Source organism: Colias eurytheme, chromosome 28 (genome assembly GCF_061535395.1).
Source record: "Colias eurytheme isolate Ceu_HAF_F1 chromosome 28, ilColEury1 Martin Lab GWU primary, whole genome shotgun sequence".
Classification (NCBI taxonomy): Eukaryota; Metazoa; Arthropoda; class Insecta; order Lepidoptera; family Pieridae; genus Colias; species Colias eurytheme.
This window is the reverse complement of record NC_143007.1, coordinates 1,088,828-1,116,080: the sequence shown is the minus strand read 5'-3', so window position 1 is coordinate 1,116,080 and position 27,253 is coordinate 1,088,828. Positions and strand designations below refer to the sequence as shown.

Here is a 27,253-nt window from a genome sequence, read left to right as displayed (position 1 = left end):
TAGATTAGTTAGTTTAGATTCTATGGGTAAAATAAAATGTGGGGTCTGATGTACCCCATACCGCACTGAACGATAGCAGTTTTTCATATAATTTAGTGATGGGAAAAGAAATATCGACTTTATTTAATTGTATTTATTTATCAAACTTATGGATGTTTTTCATTAAAACAGGCCAAGCAATAATATTTTTTCAGATTTCAGATTTTAGAGTTTCACCACCCTGTTTTTCTTCATCTTCCTCCTTGATTAACTTTTTTCGGCAACGTTTCGACATAATCGGCAGCAGTCGTAATTCGTCGCGTGCTCAGTCTCGAATGTGTTGCACAACACTAACCGCGTGAAGCTAGTTTAGGGTGCGGTACGAGGTTCGCGGGGTACGAGGTGTTCGCAACCTTGTTCCGCACTGTGTTAGAATTTTTATTAGTTCAGTGCGGCACGAGGTCTAAGAAACCCGGTATTAAGGTCGGTATACCATTGAACTAGGAATCAATAGCACATCTCAGATATACAGGGTGTAATCGTTAAGTGTGCACAGGCGATTATTCCGTAACTATTACAGATATCAAAAAACTTTAAACTGATATTGAAAATACTTAACCCAATGAGTAAAATGGCCATAATAAATTTTTAAAAATAAAACGAGAAATATCTAAAAAATTCACTTGAAACCCTCCCATACATTTAGTATGAGATATCACTATCCCACGTACATGAGTTGATCCAAAAGTAATTATAATCAATATTAAACCAGGTCATTACAGTTAAAATATTTCGCTAGGTAGTCTTCTAACTAGAGAATATACTTCGATATTTTTTTTCCAAAACTTAGAAAAAAAACCTTTGACTTCATCCGTAAAAACCCCTCAACGCGGCCATCTCTTTGCTATCGTCTTAAAATTTTTTGCTAAGACGGTGTTTTTTGTGCCGAGGAAGGAGATAGAAATAACTAGGAGCTAGATCTAACAAACAGGGTGGGTGTTCAAGCATTTGGAATGCCGATTTTTAAATGGCAGCCATTGCAACTGACGCTTTGTGATCTGGTGCGTGGTCTTGGTGAAACAACATTCAAGCCCGCAGTTTGCCATGTCTCTTTTCCTTACTAACCTACCGCAATCTTTTAATATGGTCTGTATAGTAAGTGCCCAACATAGTGGCTACCTTCTTAAAATATTCCATCAAAATTATTCCTTCGGCGCCCCAAAAAACTGCCGCTTTTATCTATCCCACTAATTTTCACTTTGAATTTCTTCATCGTCACTTTGGAAGCTCGCCTCCAGGCCATTAATTGTTTCTTGGTTTCAGCATAAACATGGTGAACCCGGGTAACGTCCATGGTCACAAATCGTACCAAACAATTATCCTGATCTCATCAAGAATTTAGAAATTCAAATTCACCCTCTAAATGTCGAATTGTTGTTTCTTCTTTTTGTCGGCAAAAATTCTGGCACGCACGGTTCACATTCAAATTAATGTAAATACTTGGAAACGTGGCCTATTGATATGATTTTTTTGTGATAACTTAGTGTACATGTACTCAACATGAGCAAGCAAAAAACAGTCATTTTATATTTTTATGTACACAGGAAATATCCCATTATCATTACTTTTGGATCAACCTAGTACATTTAATATGAAAGATTTTAGCTTTTTCTTTCTTTTTTTGGTTTTCTGCTTAAATTACTTCGCAAATTTGAAGGGAAGTTCATTTCGAAACTGCAAATAGAGCTCCTCATTGTATTGCACAATGAGGACGTCACTTCGATAATCTGCTATGAATACAAAATGCATGGGAAATAAAATATATGGGAGCGTTTAATGTAACATTTTTGGATATTTCTCGTTTTATTTTCAAAAATGTATTATGGCCATTTTACTCATTAGGTTAAGTACTTTCGATATCAGTTTAAAGTTTTTTGATATCTGCAATAGTTACGGAATAATCGCCTGTGCACACTTAACGATTACACCCTGTATAGATATCACTTTCCTACACTGAACCAGATGGCAGTTATGCCTCCCGCACGACAGAGAAGTTTAAGTTTTTTCCTACCGCTATAACGACGAGACACGGACAGGGTGTTTCAAGCCCTGTTTCGCAGCTAACGTGTTAAAAGTTAATCTATAATAATAATGTACGTATAAAAAATAAACAGCAGTATCATTAAAATAATTTGGAAAATCCAAAAGTGCACGCCTCATAATTTTTTTTTAATGATAATTAATAAATATTTATTAATTATTATTTTTGTTTATTTAATAACAATTAAACCACATCGAATCAGACCCTGAAAAATGAAAGGGTTCTATTCCTGAGCATACTCAAGCGTAAGAGAAAAAAAAAGACTCGATTAGTAAAGTATTTCGGTCGCTATCGTGTTAACAAGAAAAAAGATCCGCACATACAGACACACGGACGTCCAAGACAGAACTTTTTTAAACTGTTTTTTAACTAGTTTAAATAACAAAAATGACATCAAAAATATCATGAACGTTAAAAATAGTGTTTTTTCTTAATATGTGTGTGTATGTATTATCTTACAAGTGCAATGTATGATACATAAAGACATTTTAAGTTTGAAAAATCAGATGTTTTGCGCGAAGTGACAGTAGTACCCACCTCAACGCTTCGCTTATGAGGCGTGCAATAACATTATCTATATAGTATACTTAATTATATAAAGCTTTGTAAACAATTGTGATGTTTATCATTTTGTTATTGCATCAAACAATCTTTATGTCGCAGACATATTTTTAAATCTGCCGTTTCATCAAGTGCCTAGACTCTTTGTTGAACGGCGTTTAATTAACAGCCTCAATGATATTCAGCTGTATTGTTTATTAATGAATTTAATGAATTGCTGATTTTCTTGAGGTATATAACGGTTCATGTGGAAGATAAATAAATAATTTGCAATGTGTTAAAGCAGACGAGGCTGCGTGCAGAAAGCTAGTTTATTATTTACTTGACTAGATACACAGTAATTACTACTTTAATGAGTTGATGTAACGAAAATTACGCAAAAATAAACCGGATTAAATTATATATCTAGATTTAACCAGATTTAAATTGAAACTATAAATTCTTCAATGTAAGTAGCCTAAGTTACGTTAGAATAAAGCCGGCTACTCACGTAGTGTGTACAGTATAAAGAATTAAAGAGATATAGATTATACCATGGTGTGTATATGTCGTGACCATATTATCGTATATTTGCTCATTTCATGAAATGATTGATCATTTCGTGAAATGGTCCCATTTCATGATGTGGCCAACATAGTTTGACCAAATCCTTAAATCGTCAATGTTTTACGATTTCGTCATCCACATTTAGCCAGATCGTATAAAATATAGGGAGTCGATAAAATATTTAAAAAATTCAGAATATAAAGAATTTGTTTATTGTTATTCAATTTAGCGCCGCGGCAGCAGCCGGCGAGTGCCAGAAGCGAATCGCTTTTTAGAAAAGAAACAATTATAATAATATAGTAGGTAGGTTATAATATAAATATACTTAGTTATAGGATTTTTTTTCTTGAATATAAGATATCCGCAGTTTCCATACTATTCGAACATCTTCGTCGTAAGTTCTTTGCTATGACTTTCTTCATATCGGCCATATCATGAAACGATTTTTTATCATTGACCTGCTCAAACCACATCACGATGTGGGTTGTGGCCAATAGACATTCAACCATTTCATGAAATGATCGATCATATTATCATGAAATGAGCAAATCTACGATATGGGCACGACATGTATACCACGTGTATATATTATACATATTATAGCTATATTTTTTTTACAACGAAAAAAAAAAATATGATAACTTCCTTCGTTTTTGGAACATTAATTGTATATTAAACAAAAAATGTGTGCGTGTACTAGTGTACATACGTAAGAAGTGAAACTTCTTTATGACCTTAATTTTCAAAAAATAATTTACTATATGCAACTTTACAGAAATACGTTGAATCACGCGTGGTAGGGATAAGAAAAGATGGCGCGTAACGGAAAAATGTCACGCGTAACGGAAAAATGTCACGCGTAACAAAAAAATGTTACACATTTTTTTCCAACCCCGATAAAGAAGTTTCACTTCAAAAAATATATAACAATAAGAAATCTGTTTCTTTTAACAATATTTCTATGCTTACTGATAACGTTACTATTTTGATAAAATATACTTTATCTACAAAGTATTATGTTTGTACAAGTTTCTATGAAAACAAATTAAAACCAGATGGAACCGGGACTTTTCTATCTTATTTTATTATTAATTACATAATTGTAAATACATTAATCATACTGTTATTCACAAGAACACTAGATTAAATTTATTTACGTACTGGCTTCCGCCCGCGACTCCGTCCGCGCGGATGTCGGTCTTCGCGTGGATGGTTTATTTCTCCATTTTGAGTAACTCTGACAGTAACATCTTATAAATATCTATTGGACTCAAATACGGCTAGGCCTATATATATAATACCCAACGTGTGTTCGCGGTTCTACAGAACAACGTCTATGGATAAAACTGAAAAATTAAGATTATTTTTTTTCTTCGTATTTTTTCAGGATAAAAAGTATCCTATTTTACGCCCAGGATAATAAGGTATAATTATACCAAGTTTCATCGAAATCGAACCGTTAGTTTTCACGTGATGTCTTCACATACAGACAGACAGACAGACAGACAAAATTTTTTTTAATCACATATTTGGGTTTGGTATCGATCCAGTAACACCCCCTGCTATTTATTTTTTCAATATTTTCAATGTACAGAATTGACCCTTCTACAGATTTATTATATTATGTATAGATAATACTTAGAAACTACAATAATATCTAATAATAAATGTTGCAAAGTTTGTTGGATGTATGGATGTTTTTTACTCTTTTATGGGAAAATCACTGAACAAATTTTGATAATATTTGGCAGTGGCTTTATTACCAGACTAGCGGTCCGCCCCGGCTTCGCCCGTGGTACATATTTCGCAATAAAAGGTAGCCTATGTTCTTTCTCAGGGTGTAAAGATTATCTGTGCCAAATTTCATCAAGATCGGTCCAGTAGTTTATGCTTGAAAACCATACATACATACTTACATACAAACCTTTCCTCTTTATAATATTAGTATAAACTAGCTGCGCCCCGCGGTATTACCCGCATTGCTCCGCTCCTGTCCTAGCGTGATAAATGATGATATTATATAGCATATAGTCTTCCTCGATAAATGGGCTATGTAACACCGAAATAATTTTTAAAATCGGAGCGTTCAAGTTCAAACAAACAAACTCTTCAGCTTTATAATCCATACTAATATTATTAATGCGAAAGTAACTCTGTCTGTCTGTCTGTTACTCAATCACGCCTAAACTACTGAACGAATTTGCATGAAATTTGGTATGGAGATATTTTGATACCCGAGAAAGGACATAGGCTACCTTTTATTGCGAAATATTATGTACCACGGGCGAAGCCGGGGCGGACCTCTAGTAAACTATATAATTACTTGATTATTTTGTTGCAGAAAAATGGACATCGAAAACGCGAATTGCAAAGCGAAGCTGTCGGAATGTGTTCACAATCTCGATTTGGATCAGATGTGCATAGAAAGGCCTTTAAAAGTTGATCTGTAAGTATATTCTCTACTAGATTTCCGCCCGCGGCTTCGCCCGCGTTTGCAAAGGAAAACCCGCATAGTTCCCGTTCCCGTGGGATTTCCGGGATAAAAACTATCCTATGTTTTAATCCAAGTTACCCTCTATATGTGTGCTAAATTTCATTGTAATCGGTTCAGTAGTTTTTACATGAAAGAGTAACAAACATCCATACATCCATACATCCTTACAAATTTTCGCCTTTATAATAGTATTGAGACTAGCGTACGTAAGTCGCAGTCATCTGGTTGAATATGCTAATTGTTTGAATGACTAGCGCGTGGTAAATGTTAAAAATATGTTATGACGATTCAAAAATGATTTATAAGAAGTCTAATTGAATAAATAAATGTTTGAATTGAATTGGGTCTGGTTGAATATTCTATTAGATTGAATGACTAGCACGTTTATTGAATGACGACATTCAATTGAATGACTAAACAACTCGTCAATTTGTTGAATGTAACATTCAACGTGTTGACTGAACGTCATTTAGCATAGTCGTTGGTTTCGATTATCGATATGGGGATGGGTTAGGTTTAAGTTCGTTGTTTCTTTAAATTTACAGAAATAGGAGCCACCAAGAAAGAAAGATAAGTATTTTCTGCTTTTTTTCTTTGTTGAAGTGAAAACTTCTTTAGCCGCGTTGAGCACTTTTTCTGTAATGGGTATAAAATCTTAAACTCGCGTCAGGACACGTGACCTGATCGAAAAAGCGTAAGACGGATACCATTCCAACCCCTTTAGACAAACGTACCTAACGCCATGGAATAGAAACTGCTAACGCTAATTATTGACATAAGCTCATGAGATTTTGGTAATGGTTCGTTCACACTACCAAAGACGACGACGACCACGACCAAAATTACAATCTTGCCGAAATTTGTTCAAAATCAAAATTAAAATCTCCCGTCATTCTAGTACTCGGAAATAAAAAATTTCGAGGTCAATTAATAAAAAAAAATAGGTTTTTTGCGATTTTCGCCGAGACGGTAAGTTTATCATACAATCACCTGAACCAAAATTGTAGATCATCTAATTATCTATAAAAAAGGTTAAATACATTTTTTTCTAGGAGCCACCGTTTCTATGAAAAGCCTGTTTGATTATCCATTGATCTCAAAGATTTTTTTACAAAACACCAATACCACAGGAAATTCTTAAATTTCATTTTTTATTGTGTTTTGCACAATTTTATTTAATTGCGACTGGATGAAAATTTTTTTCGTAGTCGTCTTTGTCGTTGGTAGGGTGACCGAATCCTTAGGCAAAACATCATACGCTTATGTCAATTTCTATCGATAGCGTATTCTATTCCTTGGCGTTTTGACGTTCGTCTCGGCCTGCAAAATATCAAATATGCTCAACGTAAATAATCAAGTTTTCACTTCTGCCGGCGGACCCGGGGTGCAACCCAGTTCTTTTTTATGAAACTATCACAAGCAGATAATCGTTTTTCATTACTTATTTAATAATGTTAAAAAAAACTTACTAGCAAAATTTATATTTCAGGGAAATAACAGGACTCGAGAGATTGGTAGAAGAGCTGCACAGGGTGTTCTCAAAGAATCACGTCAATATACAGGAGGTTCAGAAATTGATGCTAAGCTACAAATCAGATCCTAAAGATTGGAGGAAATACGCGAAATATGATCGTTTTAGGTATGTATTTTTTAATTACTAGCCAAGTAAAACTTAAGGGCCCTTAGTAAGTGAAAACGGCAAAATGGACTGTTATCTATGAGCTATAATTGAAAATATTGAAGTTTTTCGCACTGAAATTTCTAATATGTATTACAGAACATACCTATGTGTGATGGGATGGCTGTTTCCAAAACACGATTGGAAAAATTTTGCTCGATAAAAAAAATCCTGAAGTTACCTCTAAAATATCATACATATAAATGCTCATTACACCTGTATTTTACGATAATAATTCGTATAACATCACAAATACATAGGTATTTATTTACCTTCTCGATTTCGTGACTGTTTTAGATTTGGAAAATACTAATAGACCGGGAGATACTGACACAAAATTTCGACTCATTTGTAACAGGATGGCGGTTCTACAGGGGTCTTAGTACGCAATGACAAAAAGAAAAACGATGGTGTGAACGCTGGTACCGGCGGCTTAGTCGTGTGGGCGTTAGTCGAACTCGTCGGAAAATAGCGAAAGTCAAACGATTTGTAACAGTATGGCACTTATTTTTCCTGTAAGTTTGAGGATCAACAAATATAAATACAAAATTTCAAAGATCTATGTGTTGGAAATCTTCACTTATATAAATTAATAATAAATTAAGTTTTCAAGTATGACAGCACTTTTTCCCCCTACTAGAAGTATGGCAAATATAATAATGGTCACATTTTATCAAATACTCTCCAAAAATCCAAATGCAATACTGGTACAAAAAGTTTGGCGAAATAAAAATTTTTTGCAGATTTTCGGCGGTATGGCGACCATTTGGAATCGTCCGAAAAGTATGGCATGGCGATTTTCGTAAATGGCTGCACGACGATAGTTACCTGTGCAAAAGTTAGCCTGGTACAAATGGTTGAATAATTGTTTTATTTAAATCAACACATTCGCGTCGGTATGGCGGGCTGTAAGTCACACCGGAAAAGTATGGCATGACACTACCGCCTACTTCTTTTTTATGGGCTATCGGTAAATTCTAAAATTTTTGTGTTACAAATCGTTTGACTTTCGCTATTTTTCCGACGAGTTCGACAAACGCCCACGCGACTAAGCCACCGGTACCAGCGTTCACACCATCGTTTTTCTTTTTGTCATTGCGTACTAAGACCCCTGTAGAACCGCCATCCTTGTTACAAATGACTCGAAATTTTGTGTCAGTATCTCCCGGTCTATAAATATTTATTCACTTTTTGATAAAAATGTGAATGGCGCTTACGATTTTTAGTTTCCAGCACGTTGATTCCATACTAAACGCGGACCCCTCACCCCTCACCTAAGGCGCAAATAGCTGAATTTTCGCTGACCGTCAACCCCCCTTAGTAAAAATATACTAAAACATTCGTCGATAACCACGCTATCCATTTGTGAAAACAGAATAAAAATCGGTGCAGTAGTTTTTGAGTTAATCAAATACTGACTTGTTTAGCTTAAGTACGGCATAGTTTAGCTTTTTACTGGTAAAAGAATAATTGTCAAAAGTAGTTTAGTATTTATTTATTCATTGCAAACACACATAAATTCAAATCTGTATAATATTACTTTAGATTTAGTTTTATAATTACTACACTTTTTTACAACAACTAAAAAAAATATAGTTGAGCTTTAGTAGCTTCTTTAAATTATACAGTTTTTGAGTTTCTCCTTGACAAAAACTAATCTATACTAATATAAAAAAAACTGAAGAGTTTGTTTGTTTGAGCACGCTAATCTTAGGAACTACCGATTTGCAAAATTATTTCGGTGAAAGATAGCCCATTTATCGAAGAAGGCTATAGGCTATATATCATCACGCTAAGACCAACAGGAGCGGAGCCATGCTGGTGAAACCGCTAAGCGCAGCTAGTCTATTGTAGAGATTTTTTTGTAATTAAAAAAAAACAATACTCTCAGCTTAAAGTTTATACAAATAGGTTTTATGTAATTATGTTGGTACATGATAAGAGAGAAAATAGTCAATGAACGGCTTGACACATTTGATAAATACAGAATTGTTCTTATTATCAATATAGATAACAGTTATTTGCTGATGTTGTTTAAAATGTCTTTGTATGACGTCGCTTTTATTGAAAGAGGGAGGACGGGTCATTTACATGTAACTAGCTGTGCCCCACGGTTTTACTGGCATAGCTCCGCTCCTGATGGTCTTAGCGTGATGATATATAGCCTATAAAACTTCCTCGTTAAATGCGCTATCTAACACCGAAAGAATTTTTCAAATCGGACCATTAGTCGCTGAGATTATCGCGTTCAAACAAACAAACAAATAAACGATACATAGTTCTATTTCAACAATAATAAAAAAAATTTAGACATGTAAAAAATATTCTTCATGTCTGTCTGTGTTACATTAGAATAAGGAAATAATCGTTTGATAATTGTTTTCTGTTTTTTGAAAATAGCTTGTTTTAATTAGTTGTTCTTGAAGTACGAGGAAAATTAATTCTGCTCCATCTATACTAATATTATAAAGAGGAAAAGTTTGTAAGTATGTATGTAAGTATGTATGTATGTATGTATGGTTTTCACGCAAAAACTACTGGACCGATTTCAAAAATTCTTTCACCATTAGAAAGCTGCATCTTTACTGAGCAACATAGGCTATATTGCATTTTCAAAAAAATTAGAGATCCTTACCAAAAATGCAATAATGTAACCCAAGGTGTAAAAAAATCCTCAATAAAACTTCTGTCATCGCGTGCGCTGCGGAATCTATTGAAGATAGAACAAAAAAATGTTCTACAGTATTATAGAATGGATCAATATCTACAAGAAAGTCCGCGATACCATATGTCCATCTTCAGTAGTTATGTTACTACAACAACTTTTTTACGTTTTCAAAGTAAATAGAAGTGCCGACAGTAATCAAACCATGTTATCCATACACATATATTAATCCTTATCCCATTAAATGATGTTTTATTATAGACTGTTTCAATACCAGCAAAATACTTTTTAAATGAAAAGAATTGGATATTCCATTCAAAAGATATAACGAATTTAAAAGTGTCAATCTACAGAAAATAGTAGGTATACTGTTCGAGCAGGCCGTAGTGCGGGGGTCACGGAGGAATTCTACCAATATGCGTCTTGACGGAACACAGTGGGGTTTTGGTCGGTAGGAATCCGACATAACCCACGGCCCCTCCCCTGGAGGCCGTGGGTATCTATGAAAGATTTCCCCACTAAAACAAAAAAAAAAAGGCCGTAGTGCGGGACGGGGTAAAGGTGATTTTCATGTCCGACCTATAGTAGACTTTTCACTGTAAAGATATCGCTATCTATGCGGGTGAAACCGCAGGGCATTGCTAGTGTTTTAATAAGAGGGGCGGGCAAAGTAAATATTTTAACATTAAAAATAAAACAAATATTGATAAGAGACGTTGCTAAGAGCATCTTTTTATAACATAATGACGCACTGCGTTATTTGCCTCTTTTTCTTTACTTAAAACAATTTTTTATTTATCAATCAGAATTATTATTCCTTAACATCATATTAATAAGGTCAATAATGCCTTGTGTTAAAATGTGAGAGATGTATTTTTAAACCTATTTCTTTAATCTTTATAATTTTATGAATTTATCATACAATTTGAATAAAATATACTAAAATCGACTTTAAAAACTGGACTAGGCTAGGCTAATGAAGGCAGTCGCGGAAGAATTCGAACCAATACCCACGGCCCTAGTATTAAAGCGGCTCGACGGAACACAGTGGGGTTTTATTCGATAACAAAGGCATGCTATGCCATCAAAGGACTGTTCTACATATTATTATATTATTATACTAGCTGTGCCCCGCAGTTTTACCGGCGGTGCTCCGCTCCTGTTGGTCATAGCGAGATGATAATTATATAGCCTTATAGCCTTTCTCGATAAGTGGGCTATCTTACACTGAAAGAATTTTTCAAATCGGACCAGTAGTTCCTGAGATTAACGCGTTCGAAAAAACAAACAAACTCTGCAATTTTAAAATATTGTATTAGTATAGATTTGAATATTGGAATTGCTACTTTAATGATTTGCTATTATATAAGGTTATATTTGATATAAGATACTTACTTCAAGATTGGGTTAATTTAAAACTGCGTATCGATCATAGAAATCTAAATAACAAGACACATAGAAGTGCTATAATGTCATAATTCGTATGAAAACCGCTGTCGCCAAAATCAACACATTTAAAGTTTAAACCGATAGCTAAACAGTACACACAAGTAAACTATGCCTTTTATTGGACAGCTTGATTTTAGTGAAAACTAAGTTAAATATTAAATTAAGCTTTTTAATATGTATCTTAGGATACGCACGAATTTACGGTTTATTTTAGAATAACATCCCTAAGCATATGAGACGTTTTGTTTATTTTTGCTCCAATACGCAAAAATTCGGCTTTTCTACAACAGAGGTTGTCAATTTTCAATAGATATAACTTTGAACATAAACTCATAGAAATAAGGTTGAAATTTGTGTTAAACGTGATAATAAGAATGGTCATGGTCATGGGGCATGGTAACCACCTGAGCGGCGACAATGTCACGCGCGCTTACCACTTCTATTGCCTTGTTATTTAGATTTCTATGGTATCGATCTTTAAAATACTTATCTAATAATTATTAGAAAGCTGTGTGATTCCAGTTGCGCATAGACATTTAAACATTATAATATAGATACCAAAGTGTAAACACTTTAATAATAAAATCTAGTAACACAGTGATTGTAGTCGCACTCCTCCAAAATGTAGTCAACGAAACGTAATTTAATAGAAAATTACACTTTGGTGTAAAACGTACCTTTACCAATAGATGGCGCGCGGTGTGTCCCTTAGACACATAAAAACTGAAAGAATAGAATAAATTCGATTGCTCTGGCGGGATCGCGTGGCCGAATTGGTCAGGCGTCCGCCCCGGATGGGCGTGAAAGATGCGGGTTTAAATCCCGCCTGTTGATCAAATTTTTTCTGTTCTTTAAAAATTTATACCATTAACTACTAATGTTTTGATTATTGAATCCATTAACGACGTAGTCAAAAATATACAGGGTGTCCCACTATTGGTATACTAAGCGCGAAGGGTCTTGTAGTTTTGCATACACTGATCACGAAAATAATACTTAAACAAAAAAATGACATCAAAAAATTTTTGCTAAATTTTTCCTGAAAATTCATGTTCTCATCTCTAGCTACGCGCAGCCGGCATATACCGCTTCGCTAATGTGAGCATTTTGTCTATGAAAACATAATCTTAAACGATAGGTCACGTGCTGCTAGCAAAGCTGGGCGTTGCTTGTTATGGGTATACACTATACACATAGAGTTTTAAGAATTCATCTATTTGAAAAAAAACTGTGTCTGGAATTTTATAAGTATTTTTTACGTAGGTACTCAGCGTAATAGGTACAGCGCGTGCAAATCTATAACCTCCTTTGAGCTTGGTATACCAACAGTGGGACACCCTGTATAACTTAAAAAAACACCCTTTAAGCATTGGAATAGCTACAGCTAAATTAAAGTCAGCTTGATAGAGTCCGGGCAAAACCAGGCTATGTAGCTAGTCTAGACAATCTGCAAAAACATGTTTGCACATAATACGTCATAGATAAGATAATATTATAATAATAAATATCGCATTACTGGAACGTCGTAGTTATTAATAGTCTTTCTTATCTTGATGTTTTCGGGTAAATATAATTATTACGTAGTTTGATTCTTCGTGCGAAATATGTAGGACTAGCTGCTCCGCGCGGTTTCACCCCCGTGGCTCCATTCCTGTTGCCCGTAGCGTGATGAAATATAGCCTATAACCTTCCTCGATAAATGGGCTATCTAACATCGAAAGAATTTTTCAAATCCGACTTGTAGTTCCCGAGATTAGTGCGTTCAAACAAACAAACAAACTCTTCAGCTTTATAATATTAGTATAGATAATGTAATTTTCTAGGCCTATTTTTTTTACAGGGTTTCATTGAACAGATTCTTCAGACGTTTTCTAGCTCTATGCTCTATTCTCAATTTTATGCTCAAATTTTTACAGTCAGTTTATTCTATCGTTTGAGCGTGTTTTTTTTTAATTGTTTTAACTAATTTAAGATTATTACTTTTGTCGTCTTTTTATGTTATACCTTTAATTATAGTCCTTTCCACCTAAGATGATTTCTGTGACACATCGATTTTTGACACGTGTAGAGATGTCTTTACTGAAATCATATCAATTTTTTCCGATAATCGATAATATTCTATATGGAAATGAAATCGATTTGAATAAAGTACCAAAATTAGTTTTTTCGGCATTTCGCCAACAATTAACTAAGGAAACTTAGCAAACAACAGCAACAAAAAGTCAACAATAACAATTAGTAACAATAACAGAATACCACGTAAAGTATCAATACAAAAATGCAACTTGTATACAAGGCTGACGCACTCGTACAGACGATTGACTCGATTGACAAACGATCACAAGATGGGCGCCGATTATATGATTTTCCAACTCTATGATTTTTCAACGATCCATTTCATGTACACGAATTGCGTAGGTATTATATTTTTGTGTTATTTTATTTTATTTTTCATTATATTAAAATAAACAATACTGTTTTTGATTTATAAGCTTAAGATGTTTCATTTTTATATTTTTGGTAATAATGCCGCCATAAAATATGATATTATGCACTAAAATTATTTTGGCGTTTTAAACATAAAAAACGTAATTCGGAACACGCTGAAGTGTCACAGGAATCATCCTAGTTGAAAAGGACTATAACTACGTTTCCGCCCACGTTGTCTTAAAATTAACAAATTATATACTTACTTAAGACCTTCCTCTTGAATCCATTTATTAAAAAAAATGTGTGCGTGTACTAGTGTACACACGTACGAAGTGAAACTTCTTTATGACCTTATTTTTCAAAAAATAATTTACTATATGCAACTTTACAGAAATACGACGAATCACGCGTGGTAGGGATAAGAAAAAGATGGCGCGTAACGGAAAAATGTCACGCGTAACGAAAAAATGTTACACTCAATTTTTTTCCAACCCCGATAAAGAAGTTCCACTTCAAAAAGTTATCAGGATTTGATTGCTGTGAATCTAAATATCTAATTTAACATTAGTTATTAATTTCATTTTTTTTTATAATGTAACATTATTATCTTTATTTACAGGTATACCCGTAACCTGGTGGACGCGGGGAACGGGGCCTTTAACATCATGGTTCTATGTTGGGGCCCCGGGCACGCGTCCGCGATACACGACCACGCAGATTCGCACTGCTTTATGAAGTTGTTGAGCGGGAATTTAGATGAAGTCAGGTAAATATATCTATACTAGCTTTCCGCCCGCGGCTTGACCGCGTTTTCATAGAAAAACCCGCATTGTTCCCGTTCCCGTGCGATTTCCTGGATAAAACCTATCCTATGTGCTAATCCGAGTTACCCTCTATATGTGTGCTAAATTTCATTGTAATCGGTTCAGTAGTATTTGCATGAAAGAGTAACAATCATACATACACATACACATATTACATCCATCCTCACAAACTTTCGCATTATAATATTAGTAGGATAACAGTTGTTATTTAATCATTTGAAACATCTGCTTTTATTTTTTAAACCCTTGGTAGTTGGTGCGCGAGTCCAACTGGCACTTAGCCGGTTTTATATTTTTAAAATTATTGGGGAAAAAATAAATTAATATGCCAACTTTTCGCCGTAACAAAATTCAAAGCTCTTACTTATTAATTTATTTATTATATTCAACAGATAGAACGATAGCAATATTTAACGCAAGTAAAATTGCTAATTAATCGCTACAGGCATTTCTATTACAAAAAAAATTAAGTCTTATTCTGTGATAAATTATATTTGCTCATTTTTAAATACACTGTCTCAGATACACAAATGTATACTAAGCATATTATAATGCTTATGAGTTTACTTGTTTGTTTGCTTGAACGCGCTAATCTCAGGAACTACTGGTCCGATGTGAAAAATTATTTCAGTATTAGATAGCCCATTTATGGAGGAAGGCTAAAAATCATCACGCTAAAATAATGCGGGTAAAACGTGGGGTACAGTTAGTTGATATAGGTATATTTATTCTTGTTCATAATATCACAATTAACACACAAAACACATGTATTAAAACAATGACGAATTAATTTTGGCGCAGTCGGTTAAATATAAACAATGATAATAAATACCAATTACCAGGTATCATATAATATTTGCCATCAAATATTGAATGAGGGATTATGTCAAGAAAAGCCTGTTATCAAATAATAATACATTTCAAGGGATTCCCCTTGAAATTTCTCTTGTGTAGGTAATAAATATAATATTATAATATTTGTCCTACTAATATTAATATAAATGCGAAAGTTTGTGAGGATGTGTGTGTGTGTGTACTCTTTCACCCAAATACTACTGAACCGATTACAATGAAATTTAGCACACATTTATTATAGGGTAACTTGGATTAACACATAGGGTAGGTTTTATCCCGGAAACCCCCGGGAACGGGAACTATGCGAGGTTTTCTTTGAAAACGCGGGCGAAGCCGCGGGCGGAAACCTAGTATAATATATGTAATACTACACTGGTAAACGTGTCCGCTATGCTATTAAGTAATTAATAATAATATTATGGTGTACATAATTTTTTTGTAAATATTTTATCATTTTCCAACATTTGAACATATATTATAAGACAATAAAGTTAGGTATGTACTTATTATTAACGTTTCAGGGTATGGGAAACAGACAGACTGTCAAAAATGCATTTTTTGCATTTTAAGTACTTCCTCATGTATTTATTAGAATATTTCCGTTTTGTCATAGCAAACACATTTATTCTATTAAAATTTAAATTTAGAAACTTTCCAGACATTAATTGTTTTTTAATCAATTTCAGATACGACTGGCCGGAAAACATCGAGCCAGAAGTGATGAAAAAACTAAAACGGAAACCGACAAGACGTTGTTGTTCAGAAAGCGAAGACTTAACCGAAGAAATGAGAAGAATGGGCGTCAAGTGCCCAAACGGCAACTGTCAGAGCAACGTCACTGAGAGCTGTCAAACTGACAGCGCGAATTTTGACAGCTGTCAGAACGGGAACGTTGACAGTGATAGCTGTCATAACGGGAATGGTGACAGTGACAGCTGTCAGAATGGCGGGAAAATTGACAAGTCGAACGATGAATATGCTGATGGTTATGATGTTCAGAGTATGAAGGAGACTGGGCGTACGAGATTGGAAGTTAACGACGTTTGTTATATTAATGGTACGTTAATCTTTCTGTTTTCTTTCTATTATTTTTGTATATTTCAATTTTCAAATTATAGATTATGTTAATACTTCTGAAATAGTATTTTGTTGTGTTTGATTTAAAGCGAGTATTGTACTTAGAAAGATTTTTTGCACACGCACAAAGTGTGTGAAACATCGGGATAGTAATAAATCGCATTTAAAATCCGTTAAAATCTTTAACTTCTGAAATAATTACATCGATTTCGAATCGTTTTTGTCTATTTATGTAGACTGTAATAGATTTAATTTAATAAAGAATTCATTATCTCACCGACCTTTTTCTGTATTTTGACGATTTAAAAGCGCTTTTGAAGAAAGTCTAGTTGAATATTCTCTTTTTTTTATTTGAGTTTGAGTTTAAGATTGAGTTTAAGTTTGATTTCCTTTTCAGATGCCCTCGGCCTCCACAGAATGGAGAACCCCTCCCACGTAGACGGAGCCGTGTCGCTACACTTGTATTGTCCACCGTTTGACAGTTGTAGAGTGTTCGACGCACGGACAGGCAAACCTACAGAAGTCAAAGTTACGTTCTGGTCCATGTATGGAAAGAAGATTAAACGGGTAAGTTTAATCCATCAGGCCCCGGAATCACAGACACAATAGAAAATCTATTGTCGCGGTCGGATCTGGCCTCTCGGTGGTTGAGAGGGTAAATTAATGTAATTTTTATGATTTTTGTGTTCAAAAAAAAGATCGCGCGTTCCGCGCACACGTGTCAGAAGTGAAACTTCTTCGGCAAGATTCAAAGATACCAAAATATAAACTTATGATATCCAATAATAACAATAATACCCATAAATAACTAATAAAACGTTCGCAGCGTAGACTTACAAAAATCCTGAAAATAAAGCATCGTTTTTTTTAAGAAAAATTTTCAATAATTCCATTGATTTAAAACTGTATAGGGTAAAAGTGGGATAGATGCCCCACTTTTTGAAATAGCCTCATAATTTAAAAAACATGAATCTTATACGAACACTTTGTATGAATATAGCTAGGTTAATTATCTGTTTTGAATTACTATATATATTTTTAATCCTATCATTTATAGATAATGTGTAATAAATATTTTTGTAGAACACCTTTTTTGAGGAAAGATGCCTACCTAGTTGGATAGTTGCCCCACCATGAAAATACTAAGGAGGATAGATGCCTGCAGAGTGGGATAGATGCCTGACATACTCTATAAACGCGAAATCTAATAAAATTAATATGATAAACCAGCAAATGTCAAGTTCACATAGTTGTTCTGTTGTCCAAGAATATACTTGCGCTCGCACTCCTTCTTTTCTTTTGTATTTTCGTGGCGTGGTTCTCCTACAATCAGTATAAGGGCAGATCATTAATAAGTAAGTAAACATAACAAAAAAAAAGCAAATTAAACGAGTAAAATCGGTTAACATAGAGAAAACCTCTGACGCAATCGGGTAAAAATATAAACAGTACCTGTGATTATCGATACTAACATGTACATATGTATTGAGGGATAGATGCCCTTAGAGGCCCCTAAGGGCATCTATCCCTCGAAAAAAAAGGGGCAACTATCCTTTTTGATAAGGATAGCTGCCCCAGTAGTTTTTTTATTAAATAAAAACAAAAGAGCCACTATTTTCACTTAGATTTGTACTTAATGAACCAGTGTATAGACATAATAAGAAATATAGTGAAATTTATTAATACTTATAAAGTTATGAAAAGGCAAATATCAACCTTTTTAAATTTTAACGTGTTCGTGAAGTTCGCCGCCGATATTATAACACGCACTAGCGAAACACGTCTTCACCAAACAACAGCTCATGCGTACACGAGGTGCGGGGTGATAGGAGCTCCTATTTAAATCATTAATTCGTAGTCAGGACTCTGGGAAGTGAGGTTTTTTGAAAATGGGGCATCTATCCTAGTGCGGCATCTATCCCACTTTTACCCTATTATTACGTGCATTTTATATATTTTTATGTAATTAGCAACAAAAAAATTCCTTTATGTCCTGTTTTAATCACAACTTTAATCCCTAGCTGTTTGCCGTTGTACCCGCGATTGGTCTTAGCGTGATGATATACCCCGTTTTCCAATTACAGCACTAGAGCGCATTATACTCTGTAATTGGAAAACGGCCATAATAATAGCCTATACGCCTTCCTAGATAAATGGACTATCTAACAGTGAAATAATTTTTCAAATCACACCCGTGATTCCTGAGATTATCGCGTACAAGACAAACAAACAATCTTTTCAGCTTTATAATATTACTAGCTTACCGCCCGCGGCTTCGCCCGCTTTGTCTAAAACCCAATAAATTATATACTAAAACCTTCCTCTTGAATCACTCTATCTATTAAAAAAAACCGCATCCAAATCCGTTGCGTAGTTTTAAAGATTTAAGCATACAAAGGGACATAGGGACAGAGAAAGCGACTTTGTTTTATACTATGTAGTGACTATAGCTTCATTTTGTTTGAAAATAGATGGCGCTGTAATCAATTCATTTTTTTTTTCAGGTGATGGAGGCCAGCGAAATAGCTGACAGTCAACAATAAACTGTTTCATGAAAAAATAACTTTTGTATATTATTTAAATTATTACATAAGTAATAAATGTATTTTATTTACTGTATGATAAATGTAAGAGTAATTAAGGTATTTTACAAATTATAATTTACTTTGGAATAAATATTTGTATCTTTAACGGTTTTTTATTTGTCTTAACTAGTTTTCTGTATACGGCTTCGTTCGCTTACATATATTTTTACTATGCATTAAAATATTTCTTATACATATCTAAATAACTAACAAGGTATCAGTTTGAATTATGGAATGGTTCATAATTATGTTTTTTATTGGTGGTAAAAGCAACTCTTTCCAAAAAAATTAAGCACAATTTTAGTGATTTAAACTATAAAATATAACTTAAAATTAAGTGAAGGTTTCTTTGTAATGAATAAACAAAAATAGTGCAACAAAATCAGTTTATTTCATTAATATCAATAAATAACACAGTATCAATTTTGGATGTCAACCAAAAATATGTTTCTTCACTTCTTATTGTAAGTGTGTTTAGCATGTGCTATGTGTTTGGTTATAATATGTTGATTTGGCCTGTGCGCAAGTTCAACAAGGTTATCCACCTTATTCCAAGGAAGGAAAATCTTGAGCCCATCAACTTGTGGTGTCGACTGTACTTCCGACCTCACGCAATCTACATTGCACATGAAATCACAAGACTGTTTCTCCTCATTGAAAAATAGACCTTCAGAGCATACACCGATGACTGCTTTCTCGCCTTCACACCTCCAGAACTTGTCGCAGTCTGTTTCGTGTTTCCAGAAAGGCACGTGGCAGTCTTCTTTGCATTTTTTGTCGTTGTCTACTGGTTCAGAGGGTCCACAGTCGCAGTCACCGGGGCCATCACCAGGGCCCTCACCGGGTCCTTCACCGGGTCCCTCACCAGGTCCCTCACCGGGTCCCTCACCAGGTCCCTCACCAGGGCCCTCACCAGGGCCTTCGGGTCCATTTTCGCATTCACAGCTACCATCTTCACCGGGATTACATTCGCCTCCTGGGTTTTCGCACTCGCAACTGTCACCACCATCACCACCACCTCCACCACCAGGCTTGTCACCATCTTCGTTTCCGTTTCCGGGTTTGCAATTTGCTATTTCTGGCCATTCACAGCGCTGTAATTAAAGAAAAAAGTTATTACTAGCATCGCTCGCATTGTCAAAAGTAAACCAGCATAGTTCCCGTTCCCGTGCGATTTTCAGGATAAAAACTATGTGTTAATCCAAGTTGACCCTATATGTGTGCCAAATTTCATGAAAATAGGTTCAGTAGTTTTTGCGTGAAGGTGTAACAAACAAACGAAGAAATATTCAAACTTTTGCATTTATAATGTTAATGTTAGTTACAATTAAACACATTATTGAAGCTCATCAAATCAAATTTAATAGATTATACTATACGTTTACAGAAATCATTCAATCGATTACTGATAGAATTGACGTATACTAAAAAGCAATACTAATCTCTTAGAATTGGGAAATTGCAATTATAAAATTATTAGATAGCATTTAAAGTATTTGCTAATACTCAAACTTAAGCTGAACACGTAATTAACGACCTTGCAAATGGAAAATACTGTTCGTTAGATGTATTTAATTTTGTATACTTATTTCACCATATTATTTTTGCTGTATTAGTGTTTCAGGCTTCTTTAATACGCTTAAAATATAGATTTCATGCTTTTCCACCAATAATGTGCGAAGATGGTTAGCGAGGAATGTTTGTAAATAACCAATAGTATCGCTTCAAACTTCAAACTAAATGAAGCGATATGATTGGTCACTTACAAACACATTCCTTCCTACACACATTATTGGTGGAAAAATACCCTTAGGTTAGGGTAATTGTTAGTATTGAGTTTATTACCTGTAGTTCAAAACTGAAGTGAGTGCCTGGAGCGCAGGGCATCTCGACAACATCACCGTGCACGCATTGGTAGAACTTTTCACAATCTGGATGAGGTAAGAGCATTTCGTATGAGTAGTTCTTGGGACAACCATTTGGTAGCAATTCGATTTCTCCAGGCGGGCAGGCTCCTCCGTTGCAATTGCCGTTATCTCCAGGGGCGGGAGTGTTGTTGTCACCAGGACCGGGAGCGGGAGTATTGTTGTCACCGGGAGCGGGAGTGTTGTTGTCACCGGGAGCGGGAGTGTTGTTGTCACCAGGGCCGGGAGGATTGTTGTCACCAGGGGCCGGTGTGTTTTCACAGTGACAATCATCACTATCACCACCGCTGCCAGCCTCTTCGCTACTGTCACATTCGCAGTCGCAATCTTCATCTGGAATCTCTCCGGGCACGCATTTGGCTATTTCGGGCCAGTCACAACGCTGAAATGTTAATTTGATGTTAATTTTAGTGAATTTTGCTTTATATGATAACAAATCAGGTAATCATATTATATGTAAAGCATAATCGTATAAAGCAGGATCGTGATGAATGTATGGTAAGGTAAAAATTTATCAAGTAAATAGGGTACTAAAATAACTGCTGTACATATTTTTGTTAAATAGTTAAGACATAATATTGTTTAATTATAAAATTATGACTGACAGCAAGAAATATAATTATTAAACTTTAAATTAATTAACTATATTTGTGTCTTATGTTTCCCTAATTAACTGTGAATTTTGTGACGATAGACAGTTTAGAGCAGAATTTCAAAATATTATTTTATAGAAACTTTCTACGATTATTTACCTGTAATTCAAAACTGAAATGTGTGCCTTTGGCACATGGCCTCGCCACAACTTCACCGTGGACGCATTGGTAGTATTTCTCACAATTGGGATGGGGTAACAGCATTTCATATGAGTAGTTCTTAGGGCATCCATTTGGCAGTAAATCGATTTCCCCTTCAGGGCAGAGACCACCGTTGCAGTTGTTGTTACCATTGTCTCCTGGGGATGGGGCTGGTGTTGGTGCACCAGGGGGAATCTCACCAGGTGTGCAGTTTGCTATATGTGCCCATTCACAACGCTGAAAGAGTATGTTGGATCAGTAATATGGCAAGGAGTTCTTTTTGTAGGAATAAAAAGGAATTTGTGCGTGACATACATATACTAAATTTTTATAGGTAATTAGCGACGAGACGACAAACTTTCCTATATGTGACGCACTGGCTCGTTTTGCTTACCTAGTCAAATGAATAACAATTTATTGAATTACCTGATGTTCATAGCTGAAATAGGTATCATCAGCACAAGGCCTCTCAACCAGATCACCAGCCACACACTGGTAGTACTTCGAGCAGTCTGGATGGGGCAGCAGTTTGTCCACAGTCCTATTCCTAGGGTCTGGACAACCATTGGGGAGCCATACAACTTCTCCCTCATCTATCTCTTCTTCTTCTATCTCTTCGCTCTCTTTTACAGGTGGTCTGCACACGCAGTTACCGCTTTTGCTGTTGCAGCAGCTGAATGCTTCGATCGCGATCGGACCGACTTGGCATTTTACTTGAGAGGCGTGCGCGCAGGCCTGCGGAATTGAATTTGTTTATACAAAATACAAATACAACAAAAAAAAACAAAATACATACATTTTTATTGTTACTAAATTATACAAATATCCGGCCGTAAATCATATTTATTTTTGTAATAACCAGTTTCATTACTTCTAGATATTAGGTATATTGTGTTCAGATTATCTTCAAAATGGCAAATAATGTATCACCACAGACTTATAATAATACTAGCGGTCCGCCCCGGCTTCGCCCGTGGTACCTACATGTTTTATAGCCTATGTTGCTCAGTGAAGATACAGCTGTCTAATGGTGAAAGAATTTTTGAAATCGGTCCAGTAGTTACTGCGTAAAAACCATATATACATACATATTACAAACCTTTCCTCTTTATAATATTAGTATAGATACTAGGTATCACGAACAATATTGGTAAGTGAAACCAGACCTTTATCTTTTTTATTTTACATTTTATTTCGTTCATGTTGTCCTGGCCCTTTTTGTATTTCATATATTACATATGCGATTTTTTGGAATGGCTATATTGTTGACGATTTTATTTTTGTGAATCCAGAACTTTCAAATTCAAATTCAAATTCAAATAACTTTCCTGATTTCATTAAATTTTGCGTTAAGCCTATCAAATGGCTATATACTAGTCTTATCGAAGTCTGTTTGCGTTTTCACGATTTATCAGAACGAATACAAATATTTTCGTTTTAATAATATTATAGATAAATAAAAGCGGGTAACGTGAATTAATGATAAAACTTAAATCAATGTTAAATGGCTTAAAATAAACTCTTAATTGTCCGTATTTATGCAAAATGGAACCACTCGACAAATTTCGTTTTTTGCTTTTATTGAAGAATACTCATCCAAAAGTGGTCTAAATTCTTATACAAACAAGAACCACATGATTTTTACGTTGGAAACAAGGTATACTAAAAGCAGAAAGGAACCACCAGCAACAACGAATAATACCATATTAAGCAAAACCGAACCACAGCACCACGGGACTGCTTTGTTCAAACAAATAAACGATATTACTATCATGTCATTTTATACAAAACAGATCCACACCTACTTGGTACCATTATACATTACACATATTTCTATTAATAACAATTATTTTTAATACACAAAATGGAACCAGGTTTCTGTGGTATGGTTATGCGTAAAATAAATACATAATTTAATTGTAATTTTTTATTGCAAAATAAAACTACAAGCATTCGGTTCTATTATGCATAAATAAATATTGTAAAACATTCTGAAACCCATCATCGCTATATGGAACCAAATGCCTTGACTTGTTACAATGCTTCTCATCTTTAAACAACGTATTTCATTACTTAAATAGCTCAAAGTGCAAAACTCCAATTTTTAAAGTAAAACGTCGAACATCTGTCAATATAGGTGACATTCAGCGAAGTAGTTCGAATACGTGACGGTGTTTTTTTCCTCCGCGAAGTAAGTTCTATTGTTTTTGTTAATTACCTTTAAAATTAAATGTGAAAATGTTTAGTAATAAATAAATAAGCAAGCAATGGGTAAGAAAAGCATTGGAGACGAACACCGAAGATAATAATGAAGATACAACGGGTAAGTAGTTTTATTTAATGCATTTAAGTACTTATTGAATCTGAGATGCAGGTACGCTTTATCCACTTTTGATTCATTCCCGATTGTGGTGTGATTTTAAGAAGATAGTTCATTAAGTAAGTACAAGAGGAATCCTCTGTGGATTTACGTATTTTAACGACAATGTCGTTGTTCACGAAGGCGCGGCGAGTCGAATTAAGAGATCATTTTGTTACGATTCATCTGTCATTGTGAGATGAAACTACTAAAGTCTAAACCCTGTTTTAAAAATAACTGTCGATGATCTAGGTACCTACCTACTATTTTGGTAAAATACGTTTAGATGTATTTCTGATGCCGCTGTAACAACAAATACTAAAAAAAAGAATAAAAAAAGACGTGTGGCACTCGGGGACTGCCGCGGTAAAGCTATTGCATAGCATGCCTTCAATCCACACCTCCGAGCCCGTCGGAGTGAGATTTTTTCGTTACGGAATTTCTCGATTCAGTCCCCGCGCTCAAGGCCCGCGATAGAAGCTATGCAATAGCTTAATAAATATTTAAGAAACTCCCATACAATAAGCCGTGATTTTTTTGCCGTTTTTATAGATAATGGTACGGAACTCTTCGTTGCGCGAGTCCGACTCGCACTTAGCCAGTTTTTTGTACATGGCGCATGTACATACAACATACTTAGTCATCTAGTAGGGACACGGCTTTATAAGAACTAATAATATTTTGCTGTCGCCATATACCTACGTATAAAAGCCACGCGGCTTTATTGTTTTGATTTAAAGCTTTTTTTCTTTTTATTACAGAAGATAACGAAGAACCTTATACGTCGCTGCCTCTGGAGAAGCTTTCTTCACCTTCTAGCGATATTCAGTCCATATAACATCTCATTCCACAAGATGCACAGTTTTTATAACGGTCTCATTAGTGATGATGCAATAGAAGACCACATAGATGGACTAGACACGGTGGATTTCGAAATCCAATTTGATGCTAACGTCGAATAAACGTCCTATATAAGTATTATTTTATATATTTTATTAATTAAAGCTTTAATTACGATATTATAAATACATAGTTTCATTTATATCATTAAATCCCTGGGATGTGGTTCCTTTTTGTATAAGAGAAAACCTATCAATTGATAAATGTTAAAAGGAACCACATGCACATTTTCTTAATTATCTAGAAAGTTTAAGAATATTCAGAGCAAATTTATATACACATACTTAAATAAGTAATTTATCAATGAATTTAAATAAAATAAATTTTAATTTTACTTCATCTGACAGAGCTGCAAATGTTTTTGTAAATCCTTTAATATCTCAGAAGTGCGTTTTTGCTGGGTGGTTCCTTTTTGCTTAAATACGGACAATTATGATTAGTAAAGTCATTCTATCAAAAGATTGAAATAGAAGTTTTTTTATCTGTGTCCGACTTATTTTATTACACGGCTTATTTCTGATTAAAAAAGTAAATTAGTCAATTGTTTTATAGGTGTAACTGATTCATTTGTATTACTATTTTATGACTAAGTTTTTGATTAGTGATTATATTAATTTGCAATTTTTTAACGTGTTCTACATAAAACTATAGAGACTTATTTACAAAAAAACTAATAGATTTTTCATCTATACTAATATTATAAAACTAAAGAGTTTGTTTGTTTGCTTGGTTTAATCTTAGAAACTACGGGTCCGATTTAAAATAGTATTTCACTTTTAGATAGCCCATTTATCTACGAAGGCTATAAGGCTATAATATATTATCATCACGCTAAGACCAACAGGAGCAGAACATCAGTCATTTACAATAATAATTACTGATTTCCTGAAACTGTATTTCGTGTTTTAGGTATTTAATTGCTTTTGCGAGATTACCTTTATCAGTCATGTTATCCTTCAAGGATTAATGATTAGTTTTAAAATTAAAAGATGTAACAGAAAAAAGACGTGTGTCACTCGGGAACTGCCGCGGTAAAGCTATTGCATGCTATGCCTTCAAGCCATACCTCCGTGCCCGTCGGAGTGGGGAGCGTGAGGTTTTTTCGTTACGGAATTTTTTCGATTCGGTCCCCGCGCTCAAGGCCCGCGATAGAAGCTATGCAATAGCTTGAAAATATGTGGACCAATACGTATTTTAATGGGCCCTCTTCACAATGGGCAGCGTTGGGCGAGTAGAGGCAATCACGATAGTGTAGGGCCTAAATGTCTATGATCGGCGGTCGTAGATGTTTATTCGTAAACGCCGTATATGTAATGGCGGCAAACATCGACGATCATATTATGTTGGAAAAACGCTGCCCATTGTGATGAGGGTCCAATAATTTATTGAAAATAGAGAACGGTGCGGGGCGTCAAGTAAATGTGAATATTATAATACAACTAGCGGCCCGCCCCGGCTTCGCCCGTGGTACATATGAAAAATACATGTTGGCCGATTCTCAGACTTACCCGATATGCACAGAAAATTTCATGAGAATCGGTCCACCCGTTTCGGAGGAGTATGCAGATTAACATTGTGACACGAGAATTTTATATATAAGACTAGCCGCCCGCCCCGGCTTCGCCCGTGGTACATATGAAAAATAGATGTTGGCCGATTCTCAGACTTACCCGATATGCACAGAAAATTTCATGAGAATCGGTCCACCCGTTTCGGAGGAGTATGCAGACTAACATTGTGACACGAGAATTTTATATATAAGATGTTATTACTTATTGTATAGAAAACATGAATAGAGAAGTATGAAAACAGACAAAACTATTCAGAAGGATTTAAAGAAAAATACTGCTTTTATTTTGTTTTCGTATGTTTATTGTTTATGTTTTTTAATTATCAAACCGATAGAATTATTTTGACTGATAAGTGAACTTTTAGGTTATTTCTTACAGATCTTTGTATTCAATACAATAGTCCCAAAACATTTTATCAGATACGAACATTATATTGCAGTTGTAAATACCTACCTACTAT

The 27,253-nt window shown here is 34.8% G+C and overlaps 2 protein-coding genes and 1 long non-coding RNA gene across 3 annotated transcripts in view; 2 read left to right on the top strand and 1 right to left on the bottom strand.

The window, feature by feature from the left end:
* The window catches only part of LOC149896442 (cysteine dioxygenase type 1), a 29,374-nt gene extending 10,024 nt beyond the window's left edge, over nucleotides 1-19,350 (top strand). Inside the window, exons 2-7 of the mRNA XM_090117639.1 lie at nucleotides 5,529-5,633; nucleotides 7,171-7,320; nucleotides 14,523-14,669; nucleotides 16,269-16,639; nucleotides 17,057-17,226; nucleotides 19,164-19,350. Of these exons, the coding sequence (XP_089973765.1) occupies nucleotides 5,533-5,633; nucleotides 7,171-7,320; nucleotides 14,523-14,669; nucleotides 16,269-16,639; nucleotides 17,057-17,226; nucleotides 19,164-19,202 (978 nt within the window). The 5' untranslated portion in view covers nucleotides 5,529-5,532 and the 3' untranslated portion in view covers nucleotides 19,203-19,350. The remainder of the gene's footprint in view (nucleotides 1-5,528; nucleotides 5,634-7,170; nucleotides 7,321-14,522; nucleotides 14,670-16,268; nucleotides 16,640-17,056; nucleotides 17,227-19,163) is intronic.
* Nucleotides 19,351-19,621: 271 nt separating this feature from the next.
* On the bottom strand, nucleotides 19,622-23,165 carry LOC149896441 (uncharacterized). Its single transcript, XM_090117397.1, has 5 exons — nucleotides 23,130-23,165; nucleotides 22,390-22,698; nucleotides 21,922-22,200; nucleotides 21,090-21,551; nucleotides 19,622-20,344 (listed from the first exon to the last, which is right to left on the bottom strand). Exons 1-5 carry the CDS (start codon nucleotides 23,163-23,165, stop codon nucleotides 19,697-19,699), a joined length of 1,734 nt encoding a protein of 577 aa, XP_089973523.1. The 3' UTR covers nucleotides 19,622-19,696.
* Nucleotides 23,166-23,916: 751 nt separating this feature from the next.
* LOC149896440 (uncharacterized) lies at nucleotides 23,917-25,653 on the top strand. The gene is made up of 2 exons (XR_016458321.1): nucleotides 23,917-24,286; nucleotides 25,084-25,653. It is a non-coding gene; the product is annotated as an uncharacterized LOC149896440 (long non-coding RNA).
* The last annotated feature ends 1,600 nt before the right edge of the window (nucleotides 25,654-27,253 follow it).